The sequence below is a fragment of the Penicilliopsis zonata genome, assembly GCF_001890105.1.
Source record: "Penicilliopsis zonata CBS 506.65 unplaced genomic scaffold ASPZOscaffold_11, whole genome shotgun sequence".
Taxonomy (NCBI): Eukaryota; Fungi; Ascomycota; class Eurotiomycetes; order Eurotiales; family Aspergillaceae; genus Penicilliopsis; species Penicilliopsis zonata.
In genome coordinates this window covers 632,187-648,493 of record NW_019208920.1, presented here as the reverse complement: position 1 = coordinate 648,493, position 16,307 = coordinate 632,187, and the positions used below count along the sequence as shown (strand labels likewise).

At 51.8% G+C, this 16,307-nt stretch overlaps 6 protein-coding genes across 6 annotated transcripts; 4 read left to right on the top strand and 2 right to left on the bottom strand.

Annotated features, from left to right (window-relative positions):
- Window positions 1-545: 545 nt before the first annotated feature.
- Window positions 546-3,383, top strand: ASPZODRAFT_134098 (hypothetical protein). The gene is made up of 5 exons (XM_022723430.1): window positions 546-1,106; window positions 1,196-1,339; window positions 1,417-1,735; window positions 1,797-2,225; window positions 2,301-3,383. The coding sequence occupies exons 1-5, from the start codon at window positions 1,045-1,047 to the stop codon at window positions 3,183-3,185; spliced, it is 1,839 nt and encodes a 612-aa protein (XP_022579952.1). The 5' UTR covers window positions 546-1,044; the 3' UTR covers window positions 3,186-3,383.
- Window positions 3,384-4,160: 777 nt separating this feature from the next.
- Window positions 4,161-5,911, top strand: ASPZODRAFT_69521 (hypothetical protein; the record flags this gene model as incomplete). Its single annotated transcript, XM_022729585.1, has 4 exons — window positions 4,161-4,262; window positions 4,330-4,470; window positions 4,541-4,633; window positions 4,691-5,911. The coding sequence occupies 4 exons, from the start codon at window positions 4,161-4,163 to the stop codon at window positions 5,909-5,911; spliced, it is 1,557 nt and encodes a 518-aa protein (XP_022579951.1).
- On the bottom strand, window positions 5,711-6,822 carry ASPZODRAFT_599351 (hypothetical protein). The gene is made up of 2 exons (XM_022728881.1): window positions 6,329-6,822; window positions 5,711-6,278 (listed from the first exon to the last, which is right to left on the bottom strand). The coding sequence occupies exons 1-2, from the start codon at window positions 6,705-6,707 to the stop codon at window positions 6,025-6,027; spliced, it is 633 nt and encodes a 210-aa protein (XP_022579950.1). The 5' UTR covers window positions 6,708-6,822; the 3' UTR covers window positions 5,711-6,024.
- A 104-nt stretch (window positions 6,823-6,926) lies between these two features.
- Window positions 6,927-8,000, bottom strand: ASPZODRAFT_17656 (hypothetical protein; the record flags this gene model as incomplete). The annotated part of the gene is made up of 2 exons (XM_022727071.1): window positions 6,927-7,548; window positions 7,615-8,000. The coding sequence occupies 2 exons, from the start codon at window positions 7,998-8,000 to the stop codon at window positions 6,927-6,929; spliced, it is 1,008 nt and encodes a 335-aa protein (XP_022579949.1).
- A 3,429-nt stretch (window positions 8,001-11,429) lies between these two features.
- ASPZODRAFT_153089 (hypothetical protein) lies at window positions 11,430-12,581 on the top strand (the record flags this gene model as incomplete). The annotated part of the gene is made up of 4 exons (XM_022725936.1): window positions 11,430-11,463; window positions 11,533-11,568; window positions 11,629-12,339; window positions 12,418-12,581. 4 exons carry the CDS (start codon window positions 11,430-11,432, stop codon window positions 12,579-12,581), a joined length of 945 nt encoding a protein of 314 aa, XP_022579948.1.
- A 436-nt stretch (window positions 12,582-13,017) lies between these two features.
- On the top strand, window positions 13,018-16,248 carry ASPZODRAFT_153088 (hypothetical protein; the record flags this gene model as incomplete). Its single annotated transcript, XM_022725935.1, has 9 exons — window positions 13,018-13,104; window positions 13,161-13,243; window positions 13,305-14,282; window positions 14,342-14,550; window positions 14,612-14,744; window positions 14,794-15,018; window positions 15,080-15,235; window positions 15,291-15,788; window positions 15,816-16,248. 9 exons carry the CDS (start codon window positions 13,018-13,020, stop codon window positions 16,246-16,248), a joined length of 2,802 nt encoding a protein of 933 aa, XP_022579947.1.
- Between the last annotated feature and the right edge of the window lie 59 nt (window positions 16,249-16,307).

The following is a 16,307-nucleotide window of genomic DNA, read 5'->3' as shown; positions in this document are numbered from 1 at the left end:
CGTCTTCGAATTTCTTTCGAAGAAGAATAGCACGCAATCGGGTATAAACTAAGTACCTAGGTAGTAATATGTTAGTATTTATCAGGTAACTAACTAGTGTTTAACTACAGTACTTATACCGGTGCCTTAGTACCTAGGTACTCTGAAGGTAGAATACTTCTACTACCTGTAGATACCTAGGTACCTAATATGGTGGGGCATGATAGCGATCAGTCTAGATCATTATTATCTTGCTTCTGTAGTACAGTGTATCAGACTCAAAGGTCGATTCACCAATAACAATCAAATCGCTCGAGTCAATAGCCCTGAGTCGATCAGTAGGGTTCTCGGTAGCTCCGCCAGCACTCCAGTTGCTATGCATAGTAATGGCCCATGGGTACCTCAACTACCGTAGTTACTTCCCAGTCAACTAACCAATTTCAGAGACTCGGTCAGCTCCGGGTGAATAGTTAGATCAGACAACTGATAGCACAAGTAGTACTGTAAATAATACTAACTGAGTGAATGAACAGTATGAGGTACCTAGTCACTCAGTAAGGTAGTTAGTTATGTAGGTTAAGTACCTCAGTACCTACCTGCTTAGTCACTATCTATCACATCATCGCGTCGCACCGTCATTGGCACCCATGAGGAAAAATACTTGACTCAGGATTGATAGTAAAGAACCGAGTGGTGGCTGATAGTACCTACTGCAGTATACCAATTAAAATACCTCATCTCTAGGAAATCCAGGATTACAAAAGTTACTTTTCGCCAAAATAAACCAGGATCAGGTTCTGTTCGAATTATTATTATTCTTATTATCGTTATTATTATTATTCTCGCCTCGCCACTGCAGACTCTGACGGAAACGGCTGCTCCCCACCGGATCCCTCGGTGGAACCAGCTCTTGTCCGGCAGATCGCCGACTCTGTGTCATATCTCTTCTTTTCTCTTTTCCTTTTTCATTTCCCTCTGCTCCCTTCTCCCTCCCATTATTACCTTTCCATCTTACAGTCTTGACGTGCCGTCTTGTCCCTGACAGCGGTGCCTGCTTTCAACACCATGGCCCTCAGCTTTCTTACCGGCAGCGGAGGCGCCAGCCATGCCAAATACTTTGATATCCGGTATGCTCTTGCAGATCGCTGCACAGTGCACACTGTGTTATCGTGTGACCTGCAGCTTCTAATTTCTGAATTGTGTGTTTTTCTTTTAGTCTCGATGAAGATTACATTGTCTTTCGTGGAACCGAACATGAAGCTGCCAGCGCGCATCTGAAAGGTACCCTCGTGCTCTGTCTAACAGAACCCCTGCACGTCAAACACCTCAAGTTACATTTGACCGGCATGTCGCGTGTGTGGTGAGTCTACCTAACCACAATTCGAATCATCAAACCCAAAATCTTTGGGCTAATCTTTTTTATTATTATTATTTTAGCTGGCATCTTCCGTCGACATCGACCGCCGGCGGCAGGAAATCATGGCGCGAGCGGGCCTTCTACGAGAAAACATGGACTTTCAGGGATGCGGGCAAGGGGAAAACAGAGACTCTGCCGGCGGAAAACTACGAATTCCCCTTTGATGTCATCTTGGAGGGGTCGTTGCCGGAGAGTATCGAGGGGCTGCATGAGACGTGGATCACATACCGCTTCAAGGCCGAGATCGGCAGAAAGTACGCCAAGGACATCATCGTTCGAAAACCGCTACGCATCATTCGTACTTTGGATCCGAGTGCGCTGGAATTATCTCACGCGATGGTAATTATTACCTTCTCTTCTTACTTCCCCCCCCCTTTGTCTCCTGCTCACCCTATATTAGTCTGTGGAAAATATCTGGCCCAACAAGATCGAGTATTCTATCAGTACCCCCACCAAGGCTGTCATTTTCGGCACCAGTGTCCGTGTCGACTTCAAGTTGGTCCCTCTTCTGAAGAACCTCCGGATTGGCCAGATCATTTCGCAACTGATCGAGAGCCACGACTTGACGCTAAACCCAGAGGACCCGGACTCCATCCGTAATACCTACAAGGTGACGAGAACCATTCTGAACGACGAGCACGAATTGGATCTAGATGCCAATCTAGAGATCCTCGACGAGGAGGCCGAGGGCTACCAGTTCTCGCGCTACCTCGATCTCCCCAAGACCTTGACCCGCTGTCTGCAAGATGCCGACACCAAGGGCATCAAGGTCCGCCACAAGCTCAAGTTTCGTATCCAGCTTCACAACCCGGACGGACACGTCAGCGAGGTAAGAACCAAAAACCATCTCTCTCTCTCTCTTCCTCTTTCTCTCTCTCTCTGAAATGACGCGCTGACGTATTAGCTTCGTGCAACTCTTCCCGTGTCTATTTTTATCTCCCCTAATATGGCTATCGATGACAACAACCACTTGGTGGACCAGACACCCCAGTCAGCGCAGCGAGCGGCAGACGACATGGCTCAGCAAGCGCCCCCCATGTACAGCGAGCACCAATTCGACCAGCTCTACAGCGGCATGGATCCCAACGGGTACCGTACCCCTGGCCCTGTCAGCGGGTCTGGCACGCCCTTTGGCGCCCTGAGCCGCAACATCTCGTCCGAGAACCTGGCCTCGATGAACGCCCTGACCAACCTGTCTGCGTCCGCGCTGCACAGCCGCCTGTCTCACCTGCACGCGAACGGGGTCAGCCGCCACACCGACCAACACCCGCCGCCGCCGCCGCCGCCGGACACCAGCAACCACGGCGCTGACGGGACGGACAGCGGGACCCGGCGCCTGAATGTGCCACCCGACTATTTCAGCATCAACTCGCCGTCGAGCCCTGTCTCGCAGCACAGCCCGACGAGCCCGGAGCTGTCGCGGCGCCCGTCCGACGAGATGGTGGACCACGAACAGATCGCCTCGGGCATGGCGACCCCCTACCACCCCCAGTACGCCGAGGTCGAGACTCTGAGTCGGGTACCCAGCTACTCGACCGCGATGCGTTCAAGCGTGCGCCCCTGCGACACGGGGCTCCCGGACTACAACGCCGTCATGGCCAGCGATATCCTCACGCTCCCGACCCCGCAGTCCCCGCAGCAGGTCCATCTACGCAGCAGCGGCCGCTCGACCCCTCATCTGTCGGCTCTAGAGGTGCATTCCCTCCATTCCTCTCACTCTCGTCCTTCGCGTTTATCTGACGACGAGGACCGCAGGTTACGTCTCGTTCAAGCTCGCGCACGAGGTTAACCTCGTAGCTTAGCCTCGGGTTGTCTCTCCTCTAGTTCGCCTCTCTCCTCCTGCCAGTGCTGGACGCTGCAATGATTATATCCCTCTAATGTCTCCCTGCACATTATCCTGTTCGTTCCATTTTATCCTTGTTTCTTTTTTTTTTTTACTATTTCATCTTAGATGGACGGGGCGTTTGATAGACGGTTGATATGACGATTGAAGATCATGATGACACGGGAAGTAGCAAAAATGAATGATTGAGTTAGCATGTTAGTATTTCGATTAGTACTGTCTACTATTAATAAAACCATAAGCTATACCAGGTTATCTTAGACGGAACCTCCGTCCGTAACTGAAATCATACGATTCCTTCATTAGCTACGTATATGGTCATAGGTTCCAACGGAAGAAATGGCGCCTTGCTATTGTTATTTTCTCGATCCTTTCACTGCCGGATCAGAACAGTCTGTTACAGGTTCAACCCTCTTACCGCTAGGACGATCCGATGATATCCAAGAGATCGATCATGATAAACGGCATGCCATGGGCTTGTGAGACTTTGTGTTACTGTTGCCGATCAGGTATCTAGAAGTTATGTGAGGGCAGATCGATGACGTAGTAGATCTAGTCAATCTGTAAGGTAATTTTTTCCCTTTATTGAGTCTTGGAGCCAAAGTTGCCGACGTCGATGACCCCTTTTCTTTCCATCGGACTTTTTGGGCATTCGAACTTTATAACCTGTTCCTACCATCTGGGACCTGTATGTGGTTAACTATAATTACCCGTGGTACCTCTACTTGCTACATATCCATTTAACTAATAACTGCTCTTACCTCCATCGAAATTGTTGTGATTTACCCCGCCTTGGTCTACGACTAAGACTCAACCTTTAAGCGCCCTCTTTTTTTTATTTAAATCCTACATATATACTACATACGTCTAATCCTATATTTTATATTCATCTTATATTTATCTTTTATCAATCGTTCAGTCATGTCGGCCCTTCCTCACCGCTCCTCCACGCTGAACAGCTCCCTAACTCGCCGTACCTCGACGAGTGACGATGAGGTCATTCCAGACACGGACAGCAGTGAAGTATGGCTACACGAGCTACTATTTGGATGAAAAGGGTGTTTCTTATTCCTGTTGCTTATTGTTATAGACCTCTAAGCTCCTCCTTGAACGCCTCCGCGCGTGGAAACACCTGTGCGGGTATTTGGAGGATTATGTGACCACCACGGCCAAGGTGCAGAGGTCGCAATCGAAGGACTACGAGAAGATTTTAAAGGTGGGCTTGAACCTGGTGGCAGCATTGTCATGACTGCCCAGGTGTTTATTTAACCTATTACTATGACTGGATTAACAAGAGCTAGACCGTCAGCGAACCTCTTAAAGAAGGACACCATTTCAGTCAAAGTACCGAGGGCGTTGCTGGGTTCTTTGAGAATGTGCGGGCGAACACGCAGGTAGGACCAGGATACGATATATGATATATATATAATGGTATACTCTAACAATATTAGGGAATGGTGAATATGTACCTCGAGACGGAAAAAAACCTCAAAGGCACGGTGCTGCCCATCCTGGAACGCCTGCACAAGGAGATCAAGAACAAGGCCAAGGAGCTTTCCTCGGGCGTGCTCAAGGGCTCAAAGGCTGTGGAAAAGGCGCGCGGGCTGACGCAGAAGCATATCGAGCTGCTGGCGCAGCATTCGGCTGCGTTTGACGCCGCAGCGGGGAACCGACTGGAAGTCTCGCACGATCCGTACCTCCTCCGCCGGGGCATCAACCACCGACTGAACAAGCAGATCCTCGAGGAGAACAACAACAACAAGGACGTGGTGGCCGTGCAGGACGCCTTCCAGCAGTTCGAGGCCCACGTGCTGCAGGTCATCCAGGAGGCGCTGGACCAGTTCTTCCAGCAGATGGGCGGGCAGCTCGACCACCAGCGCACGATGTATGCCGACATCCTGGCCACCGTGCAGCGCATCCCCGTCGAGTTCGAGTGGGCCAATTTCGTCGCGACCAACGATTCCGTGCTCGTCAACCCGGCCGCCCCTTCGCGCACCTTGGCCAGCATCACCTTCCCCAACCAGGATCACCGCGCCACCAAGCCCCTGATCGAGGGCTCGCTCGAGCGCAAGTCCCGCGCCATCATCAAGGGCTACAGCAGCGGCTACTACGTTGTCACCCCGGCCAGATACCTGCACGAGTTCAAGGACGACGACGACTTCCGCCACGATCCCTCCCCCGAGCTGTCCCTCTACCTGCCGGACTGTATCATCGGCACCGTCGACGGCGTCCGCTTCAACGTCAAGGGGAAAGACGTCTCGGGCGGCAAGGTCGGTAACGCCTTTCACACCTCCACGGAACTCAGCTTCCGCGCTAGTACCCCCAAGACCGCCGAGGCCTGGTGGACCGTCATCAGGGATGCCAGCAAGGCTGCGGCCGCCACATCGCCTTTGTCTCCTGTGTCTCCTGTGTCCCCTATTTCCGAATCGATCCCGCCAACCCCGGTAGCCACTCAACCCCCAGCCTATCCGGCTGAAAAGGCTGATCTCTCCACCACCGAGGCTCAGGACCATGCGCAGGACCAGCCTGTCGAGGCTGGCACTGTCGAGATTGGCACTGTCGAGACTAAAGAGGCACTGGCGGAGGCGCCGAAAGAGGCCCCGAAACGTAGTGTCAGTACTGCCTCGGGACACTTTCATACTTCTCCTGGAGGGACTGCGACGAATACCTAGCATGACGACAGTATGTGAATTTGGTTATATATGATTTATCAGTTTGGCTATATACGATTTATCAGTTTGGCTATCTTTGATTTTGATATCATTTTGGACACCTGAATACATGTTTATATGAAATCCCTCTTCATGATATAGATGGACCGCCTCCCACCCCCTCTATTCTCAGGAACAACCCCCCCATCTTTAATAAAGTGTTCTACCGTGAACCCATTCTTCTCAAACACCCGCACACTGCCCACATTATCGGCATACATACACACCTTGAAATGCTGTGCATTCATCCTTTCCACTGCAAAGTCCATCACTGCTTTCACTGCCGCCGACATGATTCCTTGGCCATTATATGAGGTTGAAAGGTGCACTACAATCAGTATAAATCTTAGATAGAGGGTTGAGATAGAGTAAAGGTACTTGCAAACCCCCAAATAATGCGCTCCTCCCCTATATCCAACGCATCATTCAACTTGGTTTGATCCTCCCGCTGTCGCAGAGAAGATAATTCGTAAAACTTCCACCTCCCGATAGAAATGTTCCCGATCATTTCCTCCCCACAGCGAATAATGCTAAACGGACACCCGCCCACGATTCCCTCGGCCATGAATGCCAGGCTGGATGTATAGCTTCTCCCCAGGAACGCTGCGGCATCGGCTTCCGTGAATGGGACGGGCGGGCCCTGTAGCCAGTTGTAGATGGTTGGATCGTTGAGGTGGGCGAGCAGGGCGAGTTTGTCGCGGGAGTTCTGGCTCGGTGGTAGGGGGGGTGTGAGTGTTATGTTTCCCTGGAGATGCATGTTATATAGCTATTATATAGTATTAGTATTAGGGTGTAGGAGATGGTATAACTATATGCTTCGTTGAAAGAGGGTACAGAAGGGGGGATGTGAATGACTCATGGACTACGGCTAGTTAGATAGTTGATCTAGATAGTTGATCTATGATAAAAAAATATTTTACGCTTATTTTAGAGTGTAAGCGTATTAAAACAGGGTATTCATTTATGCTAGGGTATACTAAAAGTCCTCGGGGCTCTCGAGATCCGCCAGTTTCTGACCAAGAAACCGCCCCAGGGCGGCAGACTTGGACTCGAGAGCGAGCAGGATGGCCGGCGAGGCGGATAGGTTCAGGCTCGCCAGCCGCGCGAGGTCTGTGCTACGGTCTATTTCGTACTGTGTCTGCAGGAGCGTGTCGTGGGTGGTCGTGCTCGGCGTGGAGGTCGTCGTCGTCGTCATCGTCGTCGTTCCGTTTCCGTTGACCTGGTGATTGCCCTCGGCGGACGAGGCTGGCGACGATGCGTCTGTTTCCAGGCGAGGACCGGCAGGATCATCTATCGAGGCATCGGGGAGTTTACACGGCCCCACGGCAGCGAGGAGGACCTTGTCGGCAAGCCGGGTGACAACGGCAACCTGGCCCTCCAGTTCGAACACGATCGACCCGACGTCCCCGAGAGAGACTGACTGTGCCGTCACGTATGACGATGGGTGGCTGGTCGGGTCGACCCCCGTCAGGTTGCCGCTCGACACGTTCTTGGCGTAGCAGGTGTATGCCGCACCGTACGTGGCACTTAGGTTGCGTAGTTGTCGGGCTGGAAGTGAAGAGGCGTATGCAAAAATGGCACCGTTGGTTGCAAAGACACTGTTGGTCAGGGCCCGGGTGAGTCACTGAGGCGCAGCTCAAAACAGGCAGCAGTGGCAGACTTACATGATGGAAGTGATTTCTGGCGGCGAAAGATTATCCTCTAGGAGGTCGCCTAGCGCCTCCGAGTCTAGCATCTTGATATCGGGTAGACTAGGCGCCATGGTGTCGTCTTCGTCGGAAGAGTCCGTTAGATCTTCCAGGGATAGATTCTCATGGGCGAGCCACCCCCGCGGCGGCGACCAGGAGCAGTCTTCGGGGAAGAAGAAGCAGTTGTCCCGGTAGTCTTCGTCGTCGTGATCGTACTCGATGGGCTCGTCTGAGCACGCGAGCAAGTTCTGTGCGTATCGGACCTTGCTGCGCGCCCACAGGGGCAAGAATGACGAGTCGTCGAGGTCGGAGGGCTGTTGCTTCAGGAAGCCCGCATGTACTGGATGTCCATATTCAGCCATGTTGAGCTGCAAAAACAGTGACAGTGATCAAGAGACAGTGGATATAATAATAATCAAGGAACATGAGTGTAGAACAGTAGTTATAGAAAGCCAGGCTGGTTGTGGGCATAGTAGCCTTATATGTATGAATGAGGCTTGCCACTCACGCGACACCATACGGAGTAGAAGAAGAAATAAAGGAGAAAAAGCAAAAAACCAAAGGAAAAAAAAAGACGCAGAAACGAGGCAGCAAGAGTGAGATCGTGGATCGTGGGTGGCACAAGCGCTACACGACGACTGTTCATCACCGCGAGACATTCGAAACCGGGGCGTCGGACAGCAGCAGAGAGACAGGCCACCTTCTGTCCCCTTTCATCTCTTCACATGTCCCGCTCCCTCGTAAGCGGCCTTCTCTAGCCTCGTGGACGGAGAATGAAGCTTTCCATGCCGAACGTGGACACGCAGCTCTGTGGGGAACAACATGGTGGAGGAATGTACAACGCAGGGGGTGTGAGGACAAGACCCGGGTGACAAAACGAGCCAGAAAGCACAACGCAAGTAGGGTGGAAAAGGGCAATTAAAAAATGGCCATTTAGAAAAAAAAAAAAAAGGAAAAAGAAAACAAGGGCGGGCAGTCAATGGTGGGAGCTTTGACGGGCTTTGGATGCCAGTGGGGTCCCTTGTAACTCTTTCGCTCGTCTCTCGTCTGTCTGTCTGCCTGCTGTCTCTCTGTCTCCTTGGGGAAAAGTAATAAAACAGCTAGCTGAAACTTACCTGCACGGATCTACACGAAATGTAGTCCAAGAGGAGGGGGGGGCGATGGTCGAGGTCGAGTTGAGACTGCAAGGGGAGTCTCGTTTACGTAGAGTCGTCGGATTGGCGATGGAGGATGATTTGATTTGAGGGGAGGATCGGATCGCCTGCGGGCCGAGTTGGTGCCTGAGGAGTCAACATACCCAGTTCACCACCACCACTACTACTACCAGGTAGTAAACACTAGTTACCTACTAATTACATACAAACTCACTACGGACAGGATGTTCCCCGAGTCAGCCTGGCTTCCTTTTTCCCTGCGAGGAATTCTTCCTTGCTTTAGTCTGCCAACGCCCCGTTGTGGGGTCTACTCAGTCTGGACTCGCGAGAGAGTCTGATGAGATTAATTCCAGACGCCATAGGCGCCATTCTATTACTAAGAGTAATAGCCAGGAGTTCTCTAGCTTAGAAGCACTGAGAAGGGTTGGGAGATGTGGTTTGGGGTTTTCTTCAGTCCAGGTCTTCATCAGGATCATGCTACGATGGCTCTATTCGAATCTACCCGATGGAGTATTGAGTCTTGTGGCTGCCCGAATGAAGATTGAATGGTCTTATGCTCAGAACAGCTGATGGCAATCCAGCTAGGCAGCTTCTTCTCTAGTAACCGAACCTTCTGTTCGTATACGAAGACACTAGTTGGTAGTTTCTAGGTAACTAGTCAACTCCTCCTACTCCGGAGTCGGTACCTATAGTTACCTAGCACATACCTTACTACAGAGTTAGTTCCAGGGTAGTATTATCGGATATGGCGGCTCTCTCGGCGGGTACTACTACTATGTAGTAGTATACTAGTTACATATAACTAGTATGCCTGTACATAGAAGGTATAGGTACCTTACTACCTAACCTAGGTAAGGTTGGGGCTTGGCCTCTAAAAGTTGATCGACAATCCTCTTGGTCCAATAGATGGAGTACAGCTACCCACGTGCATGACATATTGCCATACAAGGTTAGTAAAAGTCCCTCCTAGGTCGGATACTCCGTCAGTACCTTACTATAGATGGCTGTCCACGAGTACATGGAGTGTATGCCATAATTATATGGCATGATGTCCCACGTGATCACTTGTCTAGTTAGTAGTTAACTAACTAGTACTTACTTAAGTAAGTAGGTAGACACTGTGCACTGTCCTGTCTTGTGTCCACTGTCGGGCTGCCAGCGACCTGGTGAACTCCCTGCTTTCACCATTTCATTCAATCAGACCCTTCGACAGATCAATAGATGCCCTCGCTCTTCCTAGATCCAGGCTGTCTGATCTATTTCCCGCTCTACATGCGATCGGGTATGAAGGCTCTTCAGTTGGGGTACTGTACTCTTGACGGTCTGGCTATCAAGACCACCCGTGAGATACCGCCGAAGCTCTAGCATTGGCGATTCAAAACAAGCGACGGGTTCATCGGCAGTTGCAGGCACCCACGATGATAGATCCTACAATGTTGTCGGTTAGCGAACCGACAAAAAGGCATCAACCATGATGGTGCAGGTTTTGGGATTTGACAGGTTGGATATTAGGGTATAGTTAACTATGGCTAGTCAACCCTCCTTCTCGACTCCGCTCCGTCCCTCGGGTTCCACGGTTCTTCGGGCGTCTTCTCTCCCTTTTATTGTCAGCATTCACACCCAACAATAATGAAATATACAAGGTGGACTGATATCAGCTCACCTGTGCCGAGACTGGCAAGACATCAGAGAACCCAGGGGAGTAGTCGTTCAACCATTCGGCCACCAAGAAGTGTCCCAAACAATTGGCGGGGCTTTGATAAGGACACAAGAGGTGATAATCTTCCCCCACCTGGCCAGGGGGGATTTCCCTCTTAGTTCATCATCAATGGTTCGCGGGTTGCCGATGGTTTGCAAGCATTATCATTTTCCAACTACCACATCCCACGCATCTTCGACCCTATCAGGAACCACCACACATGTTATTCATCAGTCCGAGATAGTGTTCCAGACTGCAGTGGGGTTATATGCTACTACCTACTCCCTTCTCCCACTTACGCCTCCAGTAAATCTTTATTTCCAAGTTTAAAAACCAGCAAATTAGTTGGTTTCTATTGGTGAATAAGGGACGACGGTCAAGGCAGGCAGTATTAACCATACCCCACCTGTTGGTATGAAGATATATAGTATACCTTTGCCACATTATCAGGAATTAAACCTGGCTGACTAGCTAAGCTATCCTAAATTTACTAATTAAACCGAGTAGTGTATTTACATAAGAATTGACTCCATCAAATTCTGCTTGCTGTAGTTCGGCCAAGTGTCGGAGTGACCGAAAATCCCACCTCAAAAGCTTCCTCGGAATAGCGTCATGGCCCCTCCAAAGCTGTGGTGCACCCCCACGCTTCTTCTTCTCGCTCGGCTTACCAAGCAATAGGGTGCCCTCAGCTATCTACGGAATATTTCCTCTTCTCCTTTCTCTTCCAGTATCTCTCCCCTCTATTCTTTTAAAGGTTCATGTTCTCGTACACCACCATCTCTACCTTTCACCAGCCTCTCAGGGTTTTCGCACCATACTTCCAAGCTCTGACTCGTTCAATTGTGCCTGGTGGGTGTTTCTTGTTCCCGGTTCGTTCCCCGCTGTGCTATACGAAACTAACGTGCTCGGTTTCAGGATCAAGCAGAACGCTCGCAACCATGGCGACAGATACGTCTAAATATAAATTCAATCGTTCGTGATCCCCTTGTCGGGTAATAATTCATTGTTCTGGGCTTTCGAAGATTGACCACCATGGTGCAGACACGATGATTCGGGTGAAGGATCCGAAGCGGTCGAGTAGGTTTGCAAAGGAATCCTTTTCGAATGAAGTATAGAAGCTGATTGAGTTCAAAAAAGTCGAGTTCTACAAGTTCCTCGGTCTCAGCCAGATCCACGAGTTCCATGTCCCCGAAGCCAAGTTCTCCAACTACTTCCTTGCCTACACCGGGCCCGCCTCGCTGCAGGGCGACCGTCACTTCTCGGATCGTAATGGTGTCATTGAGCTTACCCACAACCACGGCACGGAGAATGACCCCGAGTACAGCGTGGTGAACGGCAACACAGAGCCTTACCGGGGCTTCGGCCACTTGGCTGTCTCTGTCGACAACATCGAGCTGGCCTGTCAGCGCCTGGAGGACGCGGGCTACATCTTTCAGAAGAAGCTCACTGACGGGCGCATGAGGCACATCGCCTTTGTCAAGGACCCGGATGGGTACTGGGTGGAGATCATCAAGCTGGCGGACCAGGCCATCTCTGCGACGACCGACCCGAAGTCCTACCGCCTCAACCATACCATGATCCGAGTCAAGTCCGCCGAGGCCAGTATCAAGTTCTACGAGGAAGTCATGGGCATGAAACTCGTCCGCACCGTCGAGAACCCAGACGCCAAGTTCAACCTCTACTTCCTCGCGTATCCGGCTGCTAACCCCAGCATCAAGGAGGGTGCTGCAAACCCCATCGCCGGGTGGGAAGGTGTGCTTGAGCTGACCTGGAACTACGGCACCGAGAAGCTGGAGGGCAAGGTCTACCATGACGGCAACGCGGAGCCCCAGGGTTTCGGCCATATCTGTGAGTTTTCTTCTGTTTTTTTATCAGTTATATGGGTATCTTACCTGTGTTTTTCCCCCTCTTTTCTAACGTTTATAGGCATGTCTGTTGACAGCCTCGATGCCGCCTGTGCTCGATTCGAGTCCCTCAACGTGAACTGGCGCAAGCGTCTGACTGACGGTCGCATGAAGAACATCGCCTTCATCCTCGACCCGGATGGGTACTGGGTGGAGATCATCCAGAACGAGGCTCTGGCGCAGTAAAGACACATAGTCAAATGATGAAACCATGACCGCCTCCGTATCTTCTGTAACACCAAGATAATACCTCCTAATACTTTATTCCTCTTCGTATGAAATCATCCCGTTTAGTAATCAAATGTCGGCATGTGATCTGCCCGGTTCGGGAAGTGGAGTCCCTCCGACCAAAGAGAATCGAGTCCTTCTCCAATGAATCTCGACTTTCAATCCTGCCTTCACTTCCTTACTTACGATAATTCCTCTTCTTCTTCATCTTCTTCCTCTTAATGATCATCGAGGTCTCCGTCTCGACATGCTTGGACCACCCTCTTCGTGGACGTGGGTTGACCTGACCTGACCTAGCCTTAGCTGGAGTGGATAAACTCCGAGCCTCGACGAGCCTGCCCACAATCTAGGTAATTCCCCCGCACGCACCGAAAAAAGCGTCCAGCAATTCGCAATGCAGGGAGGGGAGGAGAAGCCCAAGAAGGCGCCTCGCAAGCATGTCACCACGGCGTGTGTGCCCTGTCGAGAAAGCAAGATCAGGGTATACTTTACTACTGGGTGGTTCAACACTGTTTGTTCGTGCTGACGATTTTCTAGTGCGACGGCACAACTCCGAATTGCAACAATTGCCATCGCAAGGGAAAAGAATGTAGATATCAACATGGCGAGGATAAGAGAAAGTCTGTCTCTATGGACCAGGTGAATAATAGTGCAAATGCTGATCTTATCTCTGCGTGACAGAGTCTCGCTACGAGCCGCTACAGAACTGTTCTCCGCGCGAATCGACCAACTGACCCAGTTCATCTACGACCATGGGCTGGAACCGCCGCCGATGAACCCCGATGACGAAATGGGAATGACCAGGGTACTGGATACGTTACGGATCCCGCGCGCCCAGCCGAGACGGATGTTCCCTGTCGCAGCTGGAAGCCCGCAAGCGAACATCGCGCAGTCTCCTGTTAGAAGCCCGGTGCCGACAACACCAGTCGATGGACAGCTGAGCCAGATCAATCGAAACACCCACATTTCTTCTCCATCTCCTGTGCCTGTGTCTGCGCCTGCGCCTGCGGCTACGGCGCTTCCGAATCCACCGGTTTTCTCTTCTCCCGGGAACGTCGCTACCGAGACCCAATTGCCTGGTATCGTACCCGGAGTGAATAACTGCAGTCCCAGTAGTTGGGGGTTCCTACCAACTGCCGCAAGCCTCAACACACTTTACGTCGATATCAACGGGGTCCCCGTCGACCAGAGCGGTCTGCCGCCGAGACATGACGCCTCGTCTCAACAGCCGGTGTTGCCTCTCGCGCAGAGCGAAAGCGGGTTTGACTCAGACAGCGGCGAAGAAGAAGACGAGGCGCAGAATGAAGTGATCGAGCAACTCTCGCATCGCATCGGCACGCTGAAGATCGCGGGAGACGGTCACTTGCGTTTCTACGGCGCGACGTCCAACCTGAACCTCGTCGACGTCTCGGCAACACAACAACGCCAGCGTCCTGATGCCCGCACCGTCCGCCAGGACGGCCAGGACATTCTCAACCACCTCCGGGTCGGACAGCCCGTTGACCAGGCCATGGAGGATCATCTCGTCGAACTCTACTTTACGTGGCAGAATCCCAGTGCCTATGTCGTTAACAAGGAGATGTATATGATCGCGCGGTCGAAGTGGAGGACTGAGATGGATGAAACACCTTTCTACTCAGAGGTCCTCACCAACGCAATGTATGTTCTCCCATAAACATGGTTATATATAAAACAACCAAACTAAAGTTCATGCCCAGGTGCGCTATTGGGAGTACCTTTGAGGCACGATACCACCCGACTTTCATCACGTTTCCGAAATCGCTCTCCGAGTTTTTTGCCGATAGGGCCAAGGCCCTGTTGGAGATTGAACTGGATTCGCCTTGTGTAGCGACCGTGCAGGCACTCGTCATCCTGGCTTCTCATGAAGGTGCTTCGAATCGTGATGCTCGGGGGTGGCTCTACAGCGGTATTTCACTTTCTTCTTCTTTTCTCTGACAGAAGAGAGAGAGGGAAACTGACATATATAGGCATGTCGATGAGGCTCGCTTTCGATCTAGGTCTTCATATCGACCTGACGCCGTACGTCGATCGGGGCGATATGAGCGCATTTGAGGCCGATGTGCGCCGTGCGGCCTTCTGGGGCAGCTACATTGCCGATCAGTAGGTTTGAGCATGCTGGGTTGTTTGCAAGGGTCTGACCGTGTTTCAGTTTCTGGGGATTCTACCTCGGTCGACCATTCCGTATGAATGCGGGCGATATCACGGTCCCGAAGCCGGCGTCCAATCTAGGCCTGGACAAAGAGGAAATCTGGTGGCCGTATGGTCTTGAATTGAGGTCGGAAGCGCTCAGTCGGGGATTAGACAATCCGAACGAGTTGATCAGCCGGCAATTTGCCATCTTGTGGGAGATGATCTCCCCGGTAGGGCATATTCTGTAAGTATCTGTGGTGGTTGGTGCGCGGGGAGAAGGATGTAAAAGAGGCTGACGAAGGCAGTTATGGATGCGTTGATATCTCGCGCCACGATTTGCAAAGAATTACCTCCAAAGTAACAGAGGATCTGTTCGCCTGGAAAGAGAACCTCCCGTCCAACCTACAGATAGATTTGGACAATGAGAACGTACCGGAATTGCCGCATCTGTTGATGTTGCAGTATGTTTTAAATCAACCTTGACAACGATAGTGGTTCCATACTGATCGAGTACAGTATGCAATACCATCAGATTGTCATCTTTTTCCATCGTCCTTGGGTCTCCAAAAACTACATTCAGCCCCGGAGTCCGCGCCAGGGCCCCGGCTATTTGCATGCTCGACAGAAATGCATCGAGTCCGCCACGGCTGTTGCGCGGCTGCTCCGCCTCTACGAGAAACACTACACCTTCCGTCGCATGAACAACGAGGTGGTGTCCATGATCTTCACCGCCGCCTTGATGCTTCTCTTCGTCACCATCTCGACCACCCCGCTGACACCTCCCCCCAGCGGGGCCGACCACCGATCAACCAGTAACGCAGACATGGTGGCGCATCTGAACCTCTGTTTCCGCGCCCTGGATGAATTGGGCCAGTCCGTGGAAAACGCAAAGCGCACGCGCGACTTCCTCGTCGGCCTCCAGCGACGATGGCAGACTCTTATGCGCCGCACCGGGCCCGCCCTCAAGCGACATCTGGAGGGTCTCCGACCGCCACCATCGTCATCAAATCCTCGGCTCGCTTCCGCTAATAATGGACTCAGCGCCGATTCTGACGCAGCTGATACAATCCGCAAGCGGTCCCGTACGGGGCCCGGAATGGCCATGAATGCAGGCATGGGCAGCAGGGGCATCCCTGTTCCTACATCGCATCGGCCCTCCAATTCCTTCTTGAACCCTTCAAATCCAGCCACCACCACCACCTCACTTTCTAACCCTCCAAATCCTCCACCACACCCGAACCAAACCCAAAACGAAACCCAGGCCCAGAACCCGTCACAGACCAAACCCTTCGCGCCCGGCCAGACCGGCGAACTCGAATGGATCCGCAACTCGGACATGCAGCTTGTCTCTGACACCCTGCCTGACGGGTTCCAGCAGATGGTCGACTCGGCGTACGGGGAGGGGACGGCGCTGCCTAGTCTCTCTGATATAGAGGCGTGGTGGGATCCGTCTAATTTTGGGGAGAACATATAGTATCCAATAGACTAGAATATATATACATAATATCTATAGTATTGATGTCTTGCATGGCT

Coding starts and splice junctions, on each gene's coding strand:
- ASPZODRAFT_134098 (XM_022723430.1), top strand. CDS start 1,045: ATGGCCCTCAGCTTTCTTACCGGCAGCGGAGGCGCCAGCCATGCCAAA. Junction 1,107..1,195: donor GCCAAATACTTTGATATCCG/GTATGCTCTTGC, acceptor TTTTTCTTTTAG/TCTCGATGAAGATTACATTG. Junction 1,736..1,796: donor TGGAATTATCTCACGCGATG/GTAATTATTACC, acceptor ACCCTATATTAG/TCTGTGGAAAATATCTGGCC.
- ASPZODRAFT_599351 (XM_022728881.1), bottom strand. CDS start 6,707: ATGCATCTCCAGGGAAACATAACACTCACACCCCCCCTACCACCGAGC. Junction 6,279..6,328: donor CATTATTTGGGGGTTTGCAA/GTACCTTTACTC, acceptor TACTGATTGTAG/TGCACCTTTCAACCTCATAT.